This window comes from Xiphophorus couchianus, chromosome 5, assembly GCF_001444195.1.
Source record: "Xiphophorus couchianus chromosome 5, X_couchianus-1.0, whole genome shotgun sequence".
Taxonomy (NCBI): domain Eukaryota; kingdom Metazoa; phylum Chordata; class Actinopteri; order Cyprinodontiformes; family Poeciliidae; genus Xiphophorus; species Xiphophorus couchianus.
In genome coordinates, this window is record NC_040232.1 from 25,750,287 (window position 1) to 25,769,322 (window position 19,036).

At 39.4% G+C, this 19,036-nt stretch overlaps 1 protein-coding gene across 1 annotated transcript in view; it reads right to left on the minus strand.

Moving 5' to 3' along the window:
• Window positions 1-211: 211 nt before the first annotated feature.
• emc2 (ER membrane protein complex subunit 2) overlaps window positions 212-19,036 on the minus strand; it is a 30,986-nt gene continuing 12,161 nt past the window's right edge. Inside the window, exons 6-11 of the mRNA XM_028018823.1 lie at window positions 16,920-17,005; window positions 16,668-16,727; window positions 10,618-10,699; window positions 9,793-9,903; window positions 6,677-6,781; window positions 212-732 (exon numbers count right to left, since the gene is read on the minus strand). Coding sequence (XP_027874624.1) covers window positions 646-732; window positions 6,677-6,781; window positions 9,793-9,903; window positions 10,618-10,699; window positions 16,668-16,727; window positions 16,920-17,005 — 531 coding nt within the window. The 3' untranslated portion in view covers window positions 212-645. The remainder of the gene's footprint in view (window positions 733-6,676; window positions 6,782-9,792; window positions 9,904-10,617; window positions 10,700-16,667; window positions 16,728-16,919; window positions 17,006-19,036) is intronic.

Below are 19,036 nucleotides of genomic sequence, written 5' to 3' on the forward strand. Positions count from 1 at the left end.
CATATTTTCCATTTCAGAATTCCATTATTTTTCTGGTTAAATTTCTTTATTTTTCCTGTTATTTACTATACTTTGAACATTAGCGCACAAAATACTAACATTGTTGGGTTTTTATATTGGTCTGCAGGTAAACAGCCCAGCTTTTTTTTTTTTTTTTTGCATCTGGACATCAGTTTCAATTCAGAAATTTACAAAAAATCAGATTCAGATCTGTTGTTTGTTCCACTTTGGAAAAAAAAAAGTTTATTAGTTTATTTTACAGATAATTGTGAGAATGAGCATACGGGATCATAAATAGCATGTATTGTACAGCCAATGCGTTCTGGTCACACTGTATGGATATTAATGTTGATGTAGTACTAAGTGAAAACAGTTCATACCTGCTAGAAACTGGGGTGAATCAGGGGGCTGCATGATCCAAGCTGGGTAACTATCTACAGCACGGTTTACTTAAGTTAGAGTTATTGACAGTGTCTTCCATTTTCTGTTAAAAATCAAATAATGACAGAAAAAAATAAATCTAAAGGTGGTAGCAACAAAAAAAAAAACACTTGTCGATGAATGAATGGTCAAATTGCAAGGACGTTTGAGCTGCCATGTTGCTCCGACTTAACAGAACAAAAAGGAAACGTGAAATCAGGAGACCTATGACATGGTGATCTGCATGGACTCCAGCATCTCCTCCACTGCCTTTATGGAGCATTTGTTCTCCTTATTGCCTCGACCAGCCAGCTGCGAAGGAAGGAGAGAGAGAGGGAAAAAAAACAAACATTACCTATTAGGTTTAAGTAATATAAAACCAGACCAGGACTGAAATGATTAATCGAGTAAACAGTGATTAATCCATTACTGAATTAATCGTCGACTAATTTAGTAATTGATTAATTGTTAACTGGAGTATATAGACATGGAAAAAGTGCCTTTGCTGAAAGAACACACCACTCAGAGCAATAATTAAGTCTACTCATTATGTATGAGGCTTAAAATGCAACCAGTTTAGGGCTCAAGTGATTAATTGAACAAACCGTGATTAATCATCAACCAATTTAGTAATCGATTAATTGTCAACTGGAGTATACAAACTCTAAAAAAGGACATTTGCTGAAAGAACAACATCCTCATAGTAGTAATTATGCCAAAGGTGTACAAAAATATATATTCTTTGCATTTAAAGAAAAACCTTTGTTTGTAAATCTGTTTTAGTTTTAGTACAGCTTTAGCTTCACCTGCTTCTAATTTTGTAAAAAAAAAAATAAAAATAAATGAAAGGAAAAAAAACTATTAAGAACTTTTTGCTGTCCAGTTATTAATGAAAATATAAACAGATTAGTAAGGCAGTATTTCTTTAGCTACAGATGTGTTCTGCGCTGCAAGTGAACAAGTGTACACTACAGAATTGCTATTATATTGCATTTTAGGCAATCCTTTTTTATTTCAATATTCCAAAAATAATTTCATTATATTCTTATTTGCATCTTTTAGGATATTTCTAATATTGTGTAAAAAGGCTGAAGTAGGGAAATAAAAAATCTTCAAAATGCGCCAATTTTTAAAATCCGATTAATCGATTAATCTTCAGAATAATTGAATAGATCACTAAAACAGTCATTAGTCACAGCCTTAAACCAGACACTTTAATAAGGCTTCACAGATGGCTCATCCATTGAAAACATCCTAATTCCAGTTTCAGACCTAGAAGCTGAAATAATCAGCTCTAGAGTCTTTAGAGTTGGCAAATAGGTCATGCAAAGTAAGAAATCACCTCTAATTAAAGAGTTTTTGTTCAAATGTTGTGCATTGGATTTTTGATCCAAGAGTGCTTGGAGACAGGAGTCTAGTATGAGTCCACTTCCATGGCCTCTGGAGCAGGAGCACATAACACACACCCCCCGACGCTGATGTCTATGCCATGTCCAGACTGTTTCACAGGAAGTGCTGCGAATCATAACCACAACCGTGTATGAGACAACTCAAGCGTACACACCCAGACACACAATCTTTCTACCTAATTTAGTTCTGCAGCGGGCAAGGCAGCCACTTCCAAAATACGTCAAGGAAAGATGACTTCCTTAACTGTAGGCGAGGAGCCAGAAATGGAACAAATTCGTCCAATCAAACCTCTTACGCAATCATTCAGGGCAACGTGTTGAGGTAAGGCCGGGCCTACAGGCTGCTGCGACAATGAACAAAATCAGTGACGTCGACAATACGTTCAGTTGAACAGCTTTCCTCCAGAGAGTCCCCTGGTTGCAGTAAGCAACTCTGTCTGGAGTCCAAATTCAAAGCAAATGGGAGATAAGACATCAGAATCCGTGTCAAAACATAAAAACAGGTTCTAAAAGTTTTCAAAGTTTGAAGTGATCTGAAGTGCAGACGTACTTCGAGATTGGTGATAATACACGGGTCTTTGGCTCCATTGTAAGGTTTTGTTCTAAACTGCAGATACTCAAGAGCAACAGATGGGCAGCTAAAGAGACCACACCCAGGGCATCCATACCCATCTAACTTAAAAATGCTTTATTAATCCAAAAGGGAAGTTAGATGTTGCTGTAACAACATATCAGACAACTTTCTTCAAAGAGTTGTTTGTAGATGCTGACTCCTGTGAGCAGGTAGAATCTCCTCTAGCAGTCAGTATTACAGCAAGTCAGAAGAAGTCTCTGACTGAAGAAACTCTGCAATTGTAAAAACAGCCTTATGAAAAGGATGCTCAGGGTTGTCCATAATTTTCCTGATTTTATGAAGGGACACACAATATATCGGCAATGACATCAGTATCGGATGATTTTAGTCCTTTTTTTAACATATCGTTATCGGCCTGATAAGTAAAACTGGGCCGATATTGAAAACAATGTTTGTATTCATGTAAATTACATTAGGTAAAACACTTGTGTGTATACTGTGTTTATTTAGTAATTACATAATCAGTGTGGATTTATTTTATGATTAGAGGTGTATGATATATTAATAGCATTAATAGTAAATAAGGACTAAGATATGCTATTTTTTGATCGGTCCCATAAGCAAAACTGGGCTGAAAATAATACGCAATGTTTATTTCCAACTGAAGCAGAGAAGCAATGTCGGAGGTATGGTAATTTTTTCATGTGTCAAAAGAGTAGGTTTATGCAATATCAGTAGGTTTTGGATATTGGCTGTAAAGCCAATGTTAATATTGAATAATGATATCGGCAGAAATGTTCACGCTGGTGCATCACTAAATATTACATTTTCAGTCATACTGCTCCTGTAGATTTAAGTCCTTTAATGGGACGACAGAGAAAGTTCTGGAGTGATGGGAGTTTTCTCCAGCTCTATGAACGGTAAAGTTGTCCTTCATTCGTTGCTGCATAACGTAAGTGAGCTGTCTTCACTTTTCCCTCACTTACAAGGTTAGTTTTTATATGGTGAGAATCTCACACTGGCCCATGTCTAATCAATGCAAGATGATAAAAAACCGCCCCTCAACTTCCAAGACGTGCAGTTAACCAAACTACAAGCAACTTCTACATGTTGTCCTTTTGAAGCAGTGTAGAAAAACCCTGCTTACTCTTTTTTAAAAAAAATAAAAAGCACGGCTTTTATTGAATTGACACGTTTACTCATTCTACGTTTGGCATTGCTCAAGAGTCCACAAACAGGAAGTAACTGTAACCTAAACCTAGCCCATACTGCTATTTCCATGCTAGAACTTTTTCCTTCCCTTTTTGCCAAACTTAGACAGGGCAGTTGGCGAAGGTATAAAATTGGCTACGTAATTTCCAACAGTGACTCATTCATCTAGATTTATTGTGTGCTTGTATATATATATATTTATATGTGTGTGTGTGTGTTGAGATGGTGTAGCTGCAATGATCAGCACATTTAATTGCTTTGCTGCCTAATGCACCATTAGCCCAGGCCTCGTAGTCAATTATCTCCTCAGCCTGAGGTGAGACCACCACATTAACTTCTGCCCTCCTCTCCAACAGAAGGAGCAGACCAGACAGCTTCACATCTATTTAGAGCATCTGATAATAGAGCCATGAGGCAGTGGGAGCCTGTAGTTCGTGACAGTGGAGCTAATCAGAGAATTTGTTTGGAGAGTCGGGGCACGAGGCCAACCCATGTAGTGCAGCCGAGGACCCCCACTCCCCCGAAACAAACCCGACATCTCCAGGTCTTTCAGATGTCGGTACCTCAGTCGGCCATGAACTCTCGTCAACGTCTCGCGCCCACCTGCCCGACCCCAACGCTGAGGTATGACAATCACCAGGTACCGGAGTGTAATAAAACCGGACAACTGACACGAACAACACTTTAAAGGGGCCATAAATCAGCCAGCACAAAGAGCGCAGCAGCCTGCAGCTGTCTGACGGAGGCCTGGCGTCTCCGCTACCTTAGAAAGGCTCAGAAGTTATTAAACTGGAGGAAGGACAGACGGAATGAAGGGCAGAACCTCACACCTTATTATTTAGCCTGTTTAACGTGGGTGGGAGGGGGGTAAAAAAAAAAAAAAAGAAGAAAAAAGTGGGGGGGGAACATGGAAGTTTGCTGCAAGGCATAATAACACGGATACACACAACTACGCTGACGCTTAAAACTTTTCAGGTCGTTGGAAAAGAACGCCGAGGAAAGCAAAACGTTTTTATATATCGTCACATTGTAACTAGGGGTGTCCTGCTCCGACATTGATGATAGAGATGCGAATAGAGAACCAAAAACTTCAAAGTATTTTATTGGGATTATATGCAAGAAACTAATACAGACTATTGCATACCTGGGCAGTCTTGTATATAAAATTAACACATTAACACTAAATGTGCAATCTTTTGTCTCTGTGATGCTCCTTGTTTACTAATGCTCTGGTAAACCTTTGAGGGTTATTTATGCTGAGAATTTACATGCATATATACCTTTGACTAACAATCAACCGTAGCTACTGGATTGTATTTACAGATATGAATGACGGACACTTTTGCAAAACACTAAAAAGGAGGAACGTGATGGTAGTTTAGTGAATAAGGCATCTAACTGTTGTTACTCTAAAGCCAACTTTCATATTAATTCAAAAGAGAAAGTCGCTCAGCCACTAAAACCCTTTAAAAGTCCTTTTAAACACACCAATCTAATATATTTGTTGCTGTTTTTATCTAAATGTTTGTGCACAAAATGAATGCGCTAGTTTAGAGTCATCTTTCTTAATAATAAACAAACATTAGAAACATGCCAGGCCGTTTGGTTCCAAGCAGCCAACATCACTGAACCCAGATGTGCTCCGTCTCTGTGGGCGAAGCTTCTCCCAAACACACAAGACAGTAAAGAAAATATTTAAGCAGGGAAACATGTGCTGGACTACTGGTTATGCTACTGACCAACTCCTCTGAACACTTTCAGATGGGCTCCTCTAACTTAGGTTTGCTTTACAAAGACCTTTGCTTTTGGTCGCATTAAACGAGATAAAATGGACAGACTAAAGAATGCTTTAAAAACGTTAAGACAAACTTATGAGCTCAAAACATTTTTTAAAGCAAAGAAGTAAAATCAAAAGGCTTTTTCAGACATTTCTTTCGTTTTTCGGTTTTTATCATCAGTTGACCCAACACAATGCTTCATTGCAAGTTACTAAAATCAACGTATTTCCGTATAAAGTAGCTTTAAAGTACAGTGAAATAAATACACTGCCTTTCTTCAGAATCACAGTGAGTCACCTAAAAGTGAATCACTTGAAGAGGTGCACCATTTTAGATAATCTTGTGATAGTGATAGTATTGGGAAATATTGGGATGACGATATCAGGAGCAATATGTGCACAGATTCTTCTTTCCTCTTTCTCATCTGTACTTTCATTAAACTGTGACCTTCAGAATTTTGTTCAATGTGAGCATCTTGTAAGCATCTGTGGATTTCAGCATGTCATATTTAAGACCTTATTAATGCCACCTTGAATGAAATTTAAGACCTAAATGACTATAAATTCAGGTTGCATTATAGTCAAGCAGAGCAAAAATTGTGAAATCTTCTGGGGTCTGTTGGCATTTAAGTCTGTTGAAGAATGCCTGGACACCCTGAAATATTACAATAGATTGTAAAATACAAAGAACATCATACTGACATTGTGACAACTATAATCTTTATTGCTTCACTTGTTTTTGACTTTTTCAGTCAACGATAACTTCATGTCTTGCAGTACAAGTCTGAAATTCTTCACAGTTCAATGTAATTATTCGCCGAGATCAGATTATGGCTATATAAGAAGCTCGTTCCTGAAGATAACATGTTTCTTTGAAGACGCTACAACCTTAACTTAACACAAAAAGAGTAAATGGGCCCAGACGGCGTGAAAGCCACACCCTGGCAATGTTTAACAGCAACATTGCTGTTATACATTGCCATGCTGCAATGTATAACAGCATTGCAAATGAAAGCCAGGGAAGCAGACTGTGCCTTTTTGGGGTCCTCTGGCAGTGAATTTCTTTCCAATTTTATGCAAATAAAGGGGTTTTCAGAATGACTACCCCTTTATTGGTGTGCGCAAATATCCAGAGAAAGTTAAAATACAACAGATGAAACTGTTTTGTTTTTTCAATTGGTGTGTGGGGGACTGAAGAGTCATATGGAAAGCACGGCTTTCTGTAGCCAATAAAGCAGCGGAATACGACAGATGCATTGTTCGAGTATGTCTCGATCCTCTCACCTTGTAGGCTCGATTTATCTGAGCAGCAGCCCAAGCCGCATATTTGATATTGTCCTTCTTCACCTTGGCGCTGACTTTGGGACTGGCAGCGATGTGACTTGCAGACTGCGAGAAAAAACAGAAAAAGGGAGGAAGTCGTGAAGGAGAGAACAGGGGAAGAAGTGTTCTACTATCAAAACTTGAAACAGCAATAAAAAAATGGTAATTGAGATGAATGTGCAACCACTCTTACCATCCACCACTCCACTAGTCATTGTGGCAGAATGAAGAGAAAAAAACAGACCCAGGCTGATGACACAGGGGGAATCATTTATGGGGAGGAAAAAGTGAGTGCTTTTAATGCTTCATACGCAAATTGTCACTTAACAGGATCTAATTTCTCCAACACCATTGATTCTCGGTGATGAAAGGACTTGTATGTTAAAAAAAAGGAAGAAGAAAAAAGAATCGCCTATTGCACATTGAGTAGAGTGCCTTGTGAATCACAGTCTGTGCCTGCCTCGACAGCTCCCCTCTGAACCACAAATCCCATGTCTTTCCCATGTTCCTGCCATCATCTCCACACAGCAAACCCCAGAAGACTTAGTCGGCCCGCACTTCAAAGCTCTCTCTTCCACTGTGCTGAAACCTTAACTACATACCAATCAACCTGGCCCTGATGTTTTGAGGAAAAAAATTTGGTTTGGCTTCTGTATTTTTTTTTTTTTTTTTTTCAATATGCCTTTTCTTTGTTTCTATTTTTCAACTCAATAGAAACCTCAGTTTGGATGATGTCAACCCTGACAGGCTACCCCTGAATAACAGCACGCTCCATTATGGAGGGGAATCCCCGTGCATGTGTTGTCAGTAACTCGACCGCAAGCCAACTGTGGTCAGTGCTACCAAGTCCACTGTCACACTGACTCACAGGGTTTGGGATGGTGAAAGTTTTCTGCCCTTTCACTGAACTGCCTGCACCTGTCAAGACTAAAACAAAAAGTGACAATTACAATTTCCAAAGGGGGAAAAACCACTCAGACAAACAAATTTCTATATCAGATGTGAACATTTCCTGAGAAATGGGCTAAGATGCCTGGAATCATCCAATTTTATGTTTGATCAGGAAACTAAAAAGCATAGCTAGGGACTGAAAATTGGTTTTAATAGCCAGAACAGCTGGCTATTAAGTTTATTATCATAACAATATTAAGTCGATATTATTCAAGTACTGCATTTTGCACATTTACCTAATAATGTGTAGCCCTACTAATAACACTTTTCATTAGGGAAGTTTTCACTGCGTGACGAATGGTTGGAGCCCAAGCCGCATGTTTGATATTGTGAAATATGCGGCTTAAATACTATATTGCAATATAATGAATACTTTTGCACTATATTACAAAAGTATTCTTTTGTCTGTCTTTACACACACATCTTTAAGTGACATTCCCATTCTTAATCCCTACAGTTCAATAAAACCTGCTCCTTACTGTAATAGTTTACACTGTGAAGGTCTTCCTCTAGCCCCAGGGATGTGTTTATGGGAATTTAGACCTTTTGTTTTTCCTGAAGTGCATAAGTGAGGCCAAACACTAATGTTGGATGGCAAGGACTAGCTTGCAGCCTCCGCTTAAATCCATCCCAAAGGTCATTGGTTCTTCCACACCAAACTTGGCCCTTCATGTCTTCATTGACTGATTTGTGGACATCGGCAACAGGTCACGGTTAGGGTCCCCCAACCTGTTTCCACAAAATCATCACCATGAAACAGAACAAAACGTCTTGGTTTGCTGATGCGTTAAGAGTTCCTTTCACTGCATCAATGGGTTTGACCCCAACTCTTGCTTATCAATCAATAGATTATGTTGGGTGATGCCAGTAGCTTCCCCCTAATGTACCATTATCATACATCTATAACTGAAGGGGACCCGGGTTGGTTGTGTGGGTCTCTTTAACACTGGCAATAGATAAAATGGCATACCAAATCACACCAACCCGCATGTACCTGCTCCCTGAAGGGAAACCTAACCTGGAAGGTCTCGACTCACTTTACTTGAGCTAATCTAAAGGCCTCAAGAAGTTTATTGACTCCGCCGGAAACAACTTCTCCACACTATGTGGCTTTGCATTCTTTGCTCTGTGATCTACCTTCCTGGATTACTGGCCGTTGTTCCTAGTCGCTTTCACTTTGTTATATTTTCACTAGCGGTTGACTAGTTGTGGATTTATTGGACAGATGCCATCCTATCAGACTACCACGTTGGAATTAACCGACCATAGGAGGGCAACCAGTTTTTGATAGATGTTTTAGAAGCAAACTATGCTTAGATGCTTTAATATTAGCTGGTAATCTGACCAAACACCACATTTGGCCCATCAGACTTTTACAGAACACTGACTACTGCATTGCTGTACATCTTTAACCTGACCATACCTAAGGGCAGCATAGACAAATGTCTTGAAACAGAACCTTGTGGATTTGCTGCCACCAACTCGGTGAGGTTTGACAAGGTGTTGGCTGCTCTGTGGTGTTTAGGCTGCAGGAAAACTCCCACTGGAGAAAGGTGAAAACACTAGAGTTTCCTTCTTCCCTTCTGAAACCTTTATTCTCAGCAATGCTTTATTTGTGTTTTTATGTCACATCTCTCTTACATGTATTTTACTGGCCATAGCTGACAACATCCTGTTTAAACAAATGCACAGATGGAAGGCAGATTCAACCCAGGCTGCAATCAAATCAGCACTGATTGGATAATTTGCCATTGACAAAATAACTGCTGAGGTCAGACTGTTCTCGCTGATATATATTTTTTCTACTACTTGTCTCTACTTTTTCTAAGTAGAACATGAAGCATTGCTAATACAAGACTTTGGTTAAATAAAGCCCTGCAAAGGGGGAGACTTTTCCAGCAGTGGGGTTCAACGTCTGAGTCAGCAGCGAGATGACCTGTCTGAGAGCCCCTTCTGTTTTCCCCCCACAAAAACACATACACACGCGGTCTTACTTAACTCCCACTGTGGCCAACCTTAACCTTGACAAACCGCAGGGTTGCTAAAATGGTCCTGCTGTTCTTTCCCCTCCCCCCCCTTTCCCTCTCTCCTTGTGTTGCTTTTCTTTAAAGCAAGGCAGTACTCACCATGTACAGGCCAAACAAGGCCCTCATGTTCCGGTTGTTTAATCTCAGTGCCTGGGCAAAATATTTTCTGGCCAGCTCCAGGTTTTCCATCCCCCCCTGTGTGTACTTCACCTGTGAGAGAAGACATTAAAGCAAGGCTTTTGCTAAAGGGCAACTTAAGCAATGACAGCATGACATCTGAACAAGCAAGACATGACCACCTTGAGTAAACACATCTGCTTTAATGAGTCTACAGTATGTTCCCAATGACATTGAGTGGTCATGCCCTTTAAAAGAGAAATTATTTGGGTTTCTTATTCACATCACAGATGCAATTAAGTGGGCAGATTTTGAAGTGAGGTTGTGCTAAAAGTTGCAAGCAGTTACTATCGTACTTGCAGTGACTCTCTTCGTATCTTTAGTTAGCATACATCCAAATTAGTTAGACTGAAGCCAAGAAGAGCGAGGACCAAAGCAGCAAAATTAACTCCTGCTCCAAAAGGATTAGAGCAGTTCATCCAAACACAACACAAGATAAAGACAGCAAAAAGGCCCATGAAATGGCATGTACATAAAAAGTGTGACCTTTTTGACATTGGAGTCATGTTAAGATGGCGGAAGATCATTTTGGCTTCTCCTGACAGAGAATAGCCGTTAGCTTAACGCTCTGAAACTAAATCTGGACATAAACTACATGAAAATGCCGACAGCATAGGATATTTACCGTTTATAACATTTTAACATAACCTCACTTCAAAAAGACAGTAATAATCTTTCCCTTCTTATTAAAAGAGGGATCTCAGCATTAACTCCGCAGCCTGCCCTCAAGGTTGATGATGAACTCACCTCTGCATACTGTTCACAGTACAAGTGATTGTGAGGATTGGTCATCATCAGCTCTTCCAGACAAAACGCAGCTTTTCCATAGCTGTGGAAATGACGAGGCAAACAGTAAGTCAATAGATTCAGCTCAGGATGAGTCATCCGTTAGCTTGCCCACCAACCTTGAAATGCATTTTGAAACTCACCAATAAGTTTCAGGATTTAAATCTTAGCCATCACACGAGATTTCAATCTGTTTCCAAGTAACGACATACAACATATTTACAGGATCAGGGCAGAGGGTACTCAGGCTCTTCTTTTCCATACCATCTACTGTGATTTCTCGCTCTCCCTTGAGGACACTGGGGATAACTCTTAGATGTGCGTTTAGTTTTAGTGCGTTTTAGTTTTTGTACTTTTGTACTTCCTCAGTTCAGCACCACAGGTAAAGCAGAAACACTAATAGGCATATGACAGCACTGCTTAGCAACACGCATCCAAACTGTTGTTCTCACACTAATCTACAGCAGTTTCCGCTCTTAAAACAAAGTTTTCCTTTTCCAAAAACCATTAGGATAATTGAGAGATGGACTGAAAATTCTGCTGTTGATCCGAGTCAGTCAGTTTTCAGTTTGATTAGAGCTGACCAATGACAAACTCTGATGTGGATACTGTTACTGGGGAAATAAGACTGAAAATTAGCTTTTTTTTTTTCCAGGGTTAGTGAGGTGTTTAAAAATGTCTCATAAAAAAGTTAGAAGCAGCACAGAAACATAACAGGAAACTCTTCCAGGAGAGCAACACTTTCTACAAAAACCAGGAAGATTTAACAGCACAGCAAAGGTGTTCCATTTTATTCCATTGAGTTTTAAAGCTAAAAATCAGGATCTACATTCTCTAGACTTCATAGAAAATGCTTTTTTGGTAATGGTAGCCTAGGTAACTTAAATGGCAACCCTGTAATCAATTTTTATTTGTTTTAAAAGAATATGAACACTCTGTTTTAGTAATTCCTCTTTCACACATGCATCCTGAACTCTGCTCTGGTCCCAATCAACACCCAGAGGATGGCTTAAAGACAGATTATTAGTGATGCATTAGATTTTATATTATTGTTCCTAAAGCAAAATTGGTAAAAGCAGTTCAAAGTTTTACAAAACCATAGATTGTAAGTTAGCAAAATTCTGTTAATGCAACTCTTTCAGTCACGGTTCCACAATCGCAGAATATGACTTAATACCACCAGATCCCTCTGTTGATGTTTTTTTTTTTTTTTTTACACCAATACATAATTGAGTTTATTGAAATTTTAAACAACAAAAAAAACAGTTAAAAAAACCTACAGGGGGCATAATTTTTTCTACTACACTGCTGCCTCAACCTTCGTAGATGTCAAGTAGTAGCAGGATTTCTGCAGGCTGCACAAACTCAAATTTAAGACCTTTTTAAGACTGTTGTCGGAGGAATTTAAGAGAAATATCGCCACAGAAATGCAGGAATGTCGTCCAGCCAAGTGGTGATAAATTTCCACATACCCATGATGGATGTCAAAAAAGCTAGCTAGCTAGCAAGGGTACGTTACCAGCGAGATACCGCTAGCCTTAACTGCCTAAAGTGAAACAACGCAATGAAGATGTCTGCATGCAACTTGGTAAGACAGATATGGTAACTAACAAAAACGTATCTTCTTAAGTGCTTTAAAGAATGAAAATGTTTGAGATTACAATCCGTCTGCTTTTTTTTCATATTTGTTCTTCTACATTTAGATTTTGGAAGAGGTTTAATGAGGAAAAAACTATTGCAAAATTTCTTGCAAATATTTCTGAAGTAGCACCACAAAATTTTTTATTTTGATTGCAAAATAATCAAAATCCTGGATGGACTGTCGAATAATAATAATAATAATAATATTAAATAATTAACTAAACAAGAATACACTTTTGTGCAGTAAGCAATGCAGACAAGCTACTATGTGAAAGGAAAAAAGCGCCTTTCTATGCAGGGATTTACACAGAAATCAAGTCAAACTTCAAAATACTGAATATAGTTTGTGTAATTTTTGTTTACACATTTTTTGAGTTAGACCTCACTTCACTTGACTTCAAACTAACATATCTTCCATCAAATATCTTCCACTGTGTTTGAAGAATGAAGGCAAATGTTGGGATGTGAAGAGAACCGTGACTGAAATGCTGAACGCGAGAACAAGAAGAACTTATCAGCCAGCTTAACATCTTCCATTCTAACCGGTTGAAAGATTAGCAGAATAGCCAGGGAAGGAAGGTTTGGGACACAGAAAGAAATAAACATTGGGAAGGAGTTGAGTGGAAGCGGGAGATCAGAGGGCTTGAAGGGTTGAGGGGCTGCTTACAATTACCACTTCCTTTCCGTAAAGACTTTCAGATGTGCTTGTGCAGAGGCCGCGGCTTGCATCAGAGCTCACCCCGTCAGCCATCAAGCAGAATCTTGTACCACATCCAGAACCCTAACCCCCACGTACTCGCCGTCTAAGCCGTCTGAACTCCACCGTTACCAAGCTGCAACCCTAAAACGGGTTCCTGAACTAACTCCTAACCAGGGCTGCCTTAAATAAGGTTGTAGCCGCTATGATGCGAGAGGCTGCAGGACTTGTTTTTGTTTCTTTTGGAGTCTAAGAAAATCGCCAGCAAATGCTTCCCTCTGTATTTAACGCCACACTCTTGCAGCGTAGAAGACAGAAATTGATTTAGATTTGGCGAAATGCATTTGCGGGGGGAGCCTTTGGGTTATGAGTAAGGCTGCGACTAACGATTATTTTATTAGTAATTGTGATCGGATAAACAAATTGGCACATTCTGCAGATTTCTCATTTAACCACTTTTACCTTTCAGCCTCTCTTTTTTTTAAAACTAAATTATTAATATATTAAAAGATACTAAAACAATTTGGTTCCTTTAAAAAATATATGTAAAAAAACATTTTATTACCTAGAATCAAATAACATGGTATTCCTTTAAGTGAACATTTGGTCATTTGTAGATTAATTAACCTTATTGCATCAACTGATAGATGATTGGGTAGGAAAAGCTGCTTAATGGGAGATTTTGGTTTTTACCCCCCAGAGGGTTTCCCTCTAGGAAAAACATTAGTTTTTACAAAATTTCAACTATGACACTTTAGGAGTTGTGTGTAGAACAATATTTACAAAAGATTTTTTTATATCTTGCATGAAAAATGTATGTTTTTTTGTAGAGTTTTGGTTTAATTACTGCTCTGAGTGTGTTATTTCAGCAAATGGCCCTGTTTTAGAGTCTTTATACTCAAGTTAACGATTACTCAAGTACTAAATTAGTTGACAATTACTTCAATAATCGATTAATCACAATTAATCACGATTTATCTGATTAATCATTTCAGCCCTAGGTATGAGCTTAACATTCTATATCACATTCAAAACCAGAACCTGGGACTAACACTTGCAAAAAGCAAAACCCCATCAAGATATCATTGAAATATTAACAACTTGGTCATTCTTATTTAGGTGGTGTGTTTGTGATGCAACACTTTCAGCAGCAATGCAAACACACATCACTTTGCTTATTATTAGCTCCCAGGGAGTTGGACATTGAGGGGAGGACAGTGTTTTTTTTTCTTGCACAATTCAATAACAACCCGTGTTTTCTCTCTCAGGCGGCTCAGGGAGGCAGGACGAGCAACGCCACCTTCTCCTGGGAATTTCACAGCAAGTGTTCTCCTGCTCCATCCCTCTAGGAAAACCCTGGTGATAATGCCCGACCGGCCGGAAGAGGAGGAGGAGGGGAAACAGGGAGTTTGTAACCCAAAATAAAGAAAAGAATGAAAAGAAATTGACACGCCTGTAGATAAGGCTCTGTGGGAGTGAATGGTGTGATATTAGAAGTGTTGGGATTAGCCAAGAGATAATGGTCTCACCCTTGGATTTCCTCTGGCCGCTACAGCCATCAAGCCTCCCAGACAAAAGCACCAAATATCCAATAAGTAGCTGTCTGACGGCGCAACACATTCCTGCTGCCACTACTTTTGTACCGGAGCAACCACAGAGACAAGTGTCTACACAAATGGCTGTAGAGAAGACTTAATGAAACAGCAGACACTGCTTCACTAACCTCTGAACCTTCAAACAATCTCAGATATGACAAATCTGGCACCAATTATTTCATGTTTTTTTTGTTGTTGTTTAAAACGAGTCTTTGGTTTGTCTGGAAATTCATCTTGAATGCATGCATATATTCACCAGTGGGAGGCCAGGGAGTCTTGAGGGGCTTAAGACTGAAATCCTATCAAATTACTCTTATGTGACAAACATGGACAAAACTCTATTCAGACCCCTGGCTGAGTTAGGCATCTCAGACTGTTATGTTGTGGCTATCCAGCAGCGCTCAAGAGATCAAGCTGTCAGATGGATCCAAAGCGCTATTTAAATACCAAATACAACACGGTTCTGCCTTATTGTATATGTAACAAGTTTATTTTGCTAGAAAAAAGTAATTTAGTAGAACAAGATAACTATTTTATACACTGAAATTTCTTTACTGTGTTGGAATGTCCCAAAGTGCCTTTTATTTTATTGAACCTTGGGTTCTAATATCATTTACCTTTGGTTTAAAATAAAAACAGTAGTTGTCCTGAGGGAAAAGCAAAAATAGCTCACAGACTGTTAATGGTGCCTTACATCACCCATCTGGAGAAAATGCCCTGCTTGTATGGTCTATTATATTAAATGGGTTGTAACTGTACAGGTTAGTAATAGCTTAACCAGGAAGAATGGGGGCTATTCATATCTGCTAATTGATTAGAAAGACATAAAGCCTACGGTGCCTTGCAGGAATATTCACATTCCTTCCCTTGAACTTTTACACAATTTGTAACGTTACAACTACAAACCTCCAAAGTATTTCATACCATGACAAATTGGCACAAAGTAGCACATAATTGTAAAAGGGAAAGAAAATGATACATGGTTGAAAAAACAAAAAAAGAAGACAGGTGTGGTGATGTATTTATAATCATCTTCTACAAGTTAATTCTCAAAAAACGCATTAAGCTGTAATGTAGAAATGATGTATTTTGGGTTGATGTCAAGTGTTAGTTTTTCACTTGTTGTAGCATTTGTAAATGTAGACAGGTAGACCCAATTACACTGAATACAAAGCCAGGACATTATTTTCATTCCACTTAATAATTATGCTCTACTTTATGTTGTTTCATCACAAAAATCCCAATAAAATCCAATAAAGTTGGTGGGTATAAAGTGAAAAAAATGTGCAAATGTTCAAGGTGTATAAATATATTTTTAGTTCACTGAACATCAGAGGACAGTGGATAATGCAGTGTCATCTAACTCTATCCTGAAGCTGACCCAAACTTTTCACAATGTTTGAAGCTGAATGAACCACATCTCCAACTCACAATGTCCGTCTAGACAACTTTCTATTATAAGTTGTCTATTTCTGCAGCTTCATTTTCAATAGAGGCATTTTACAAAATTAGGTTGTGAGAAAAACGGTACATAATAACGCCAAAGCTGGGCGCTAAAACAATAATGATATCTATTGTGATAAGACACGTGATAAACAGAAAATATGTCCGATAGAATTTAGATCCTTTCACTGAACTCCGATGCAAAGCCGCACAGCATTCTGGATGATGTAGGCAGATGAAAGGCTTTAGCAGTTTAACCTTTCATGACCCAATTAAGAAAGGTTGGTGGCATCAACTAACTTACTAACTCTTTGGTAACAAAGTGGTTGCTAGCTTATCTAGTAACAAGTTAGGCAAGCTAACGTTGTTGCACAACAAGGTGTTGCAAAACATGCGCAGTAGCTGTTTTATGTTGCTGCCCTGGTCTAGAAGGATTTGGGCTGGGTGCCCAACTAGCTCATCAAAGTTGCTAGTATCCATTAAGATTGTGGAAAATTAAGACATTTTCCCATAACTGCTTAAAAAAAACAATCAGGATAGAGTAAGAAGAGAATGAGTACAATAGCTCTCGTGATACATTTTTCCGCCATATGACCCAGTCCTAAAATATCCAAAAAGAGACTCAATATACTTACTCATGTTCATTGATGTAGAGCTCTGATAACTCATGCCATGCCTCTTGGTCTCCAACAAACCTGGAAGAGCAAAAACGGATTACGTTCTTCCTCTTTTCAAACAAAGTGTACACATTCCAACTAACTCAACGTAATCGTGCCAATGCTAACTAAAAAGCATTAATAAACGTGGGGATTTGTTGCCTTTGTTTAAAGTAGACTCATTTTTTCTTCAAATAAAAGTTGGAGCAGATAAAGAGGATGAAAACTCACTGCTCCAGATACTCATTGAGTTCCCTTATTGCTTCAGTGCTCTTCCCCTGGGCCCTCAGTATAGAAATCTTGCGCTTCCTTGCTGCCTGTGGAGGAAAGAGTAAACAGGATTAACATCCCCGGCTCAAGTGTTTGTGTGCACGGCGGTAAAAAGCTGGAGTGAGTCTAAGAGTTCCACTTCTTCAGCGCGCCACTGTAACTCTTACCAATTTGCTGTGAAACAAAATAGATTTCCTAGAAGAGTAGCCAAAACGTTTCCTGCATTATTGAGATTTTAGAAGATACGTTTTTTTTTTTTTTGTTTGTTTGTTTGTTTCTTTTTCAACACAATTAATGTGAGACTTGCATGAATATACGTCTACGGAGGCATAATTGGAAATTGGTTAGTGGCTATGTCTAGCATGAGATGGGCACACATTATGAGTCAGTGTTTGGTAGCTGGAATGAGCTCAGTGGCTGAGATAAAGCGGTGACTCATCCTCTTACCAAGTGGGGAAAATGGCACACTCCCCCAAACCCCGACGCCCGGCTTTCCTGCCGGCGCAGCACGCATCTCCAGCTGCACGGGCCTCCGACGCGCATCAGCTGAAAATTGCTTTCCGCCTCATTTTGAAGCTGGAGCTGACCTTAAGGTGGATTAGATTCTCATCAATCTGCATTAGGAAGAATTACCCCTGCTGCTCTGACTTTTCCAAATATTTTACTCTCCCCTCACCCTGCCACCTCCTCCTTCTCTTCTTCTCCTGCTTCTTTTGATACTAAAGGGGAAAAAGCTTAACAGGAGGTTGCTGCTCCATTAGCTGCACGCTGCCCCGCCACAACCTTATTTTATTTATGGAGTGGCACTTGATTGAGTGGGGCTTCCTATCCTATAGTAATAACTGGAACCGTTGGGGGGCCGTGTATGACTCATGTCTAGGGGACTGTAAATTTGGGTCTCGCCTGACACTGCCATCAAACAAAATCCACTTATCCATCAAGATGGGATAGAGACCTGCTGAGAGACTGCAACCTCATCTGACAGGCAATATTTTAGCCACCAAGAAAAGGGAAAAAAAAGAAACACAGGGGCACACAGGACAGCGAACATCTTCATTAAACAAATAAGAGATGTTATTCTTCAAATCTTCAAGAGGGAGAGCATAATTTATTCAGAAGTGAATCTAATTCCAGACATTTGTGGATAAACCTCAGGAATCGTCCGACATAAAACGCGATGGAGGAAATGCAAAGAGTGCAGAAGAGTTTAATATTAATATTATGTGTGGTTTCGCTCGATGTTTAATAACGTACTAAACTGCTATTTTCTTGTGGGAAAGAATAAATAAATAAAAAAATCCTTCTCGGAAGGTAAAACAAAGAGACAAACACTTGGCTAGCAACTTGATGTAGGCATTGGAATATATTGAGCAGTGGAAGGCCTAAAGAGATTGAAATGCTTTTTGGAAAAGCTCCTTGGCAAAAAAAATAAAAAAAATCCTAAGCAATTTTTGTTGATTCAACAATTTTGGTTAATGTGTACCACATCTATTCCACAGTCTGTAATTACAACAGCTCCCTTTCCAATCTCTGCTTCACATGCTGGGATGCCTCGCAAGTCTTCCTCGTGAGCTGCCAATTTTCCGTCATCTCTCAGACCCATCGGCACAATCTCGTGCTCCGTGGAGAACGCAGAGGGAGGAAAGTGTCCCCACCCCAAGACAGGTGGGCTAAATGAGGTCATTGTGTCTTTCACACCAACCGCCATCAATACCCTTATAGTGAGGAAAAGCACTGTGGGGGAAAAAAAACAAAAAACTTGAAAGTTACCATAAGGGAATGTACTTTGTGTGTTTTGTTCCATTCCCAGTCCCATGTTTGAGTGACAGCTTAAGCCCGACAGGGTGGCAGCGCGAGCAAAGACCAGGAAATGGACCGTTCCCTTTCCGAGTGAGTCCCAGGAGTCTTTAGGTGGTGGAGGAGGTGGGGTGCCATGGGAGTCACTGGAATCACTACTCCCACTGTCAAAACAGTGGGTGGATGCACGGTGGCACCAATTCCGCATTTACAGCCGTTCCGAAGCATAAACTGAATGCAAAGACAAGATAATCTAATAATTCTTAATTTTGTGTGCTGCC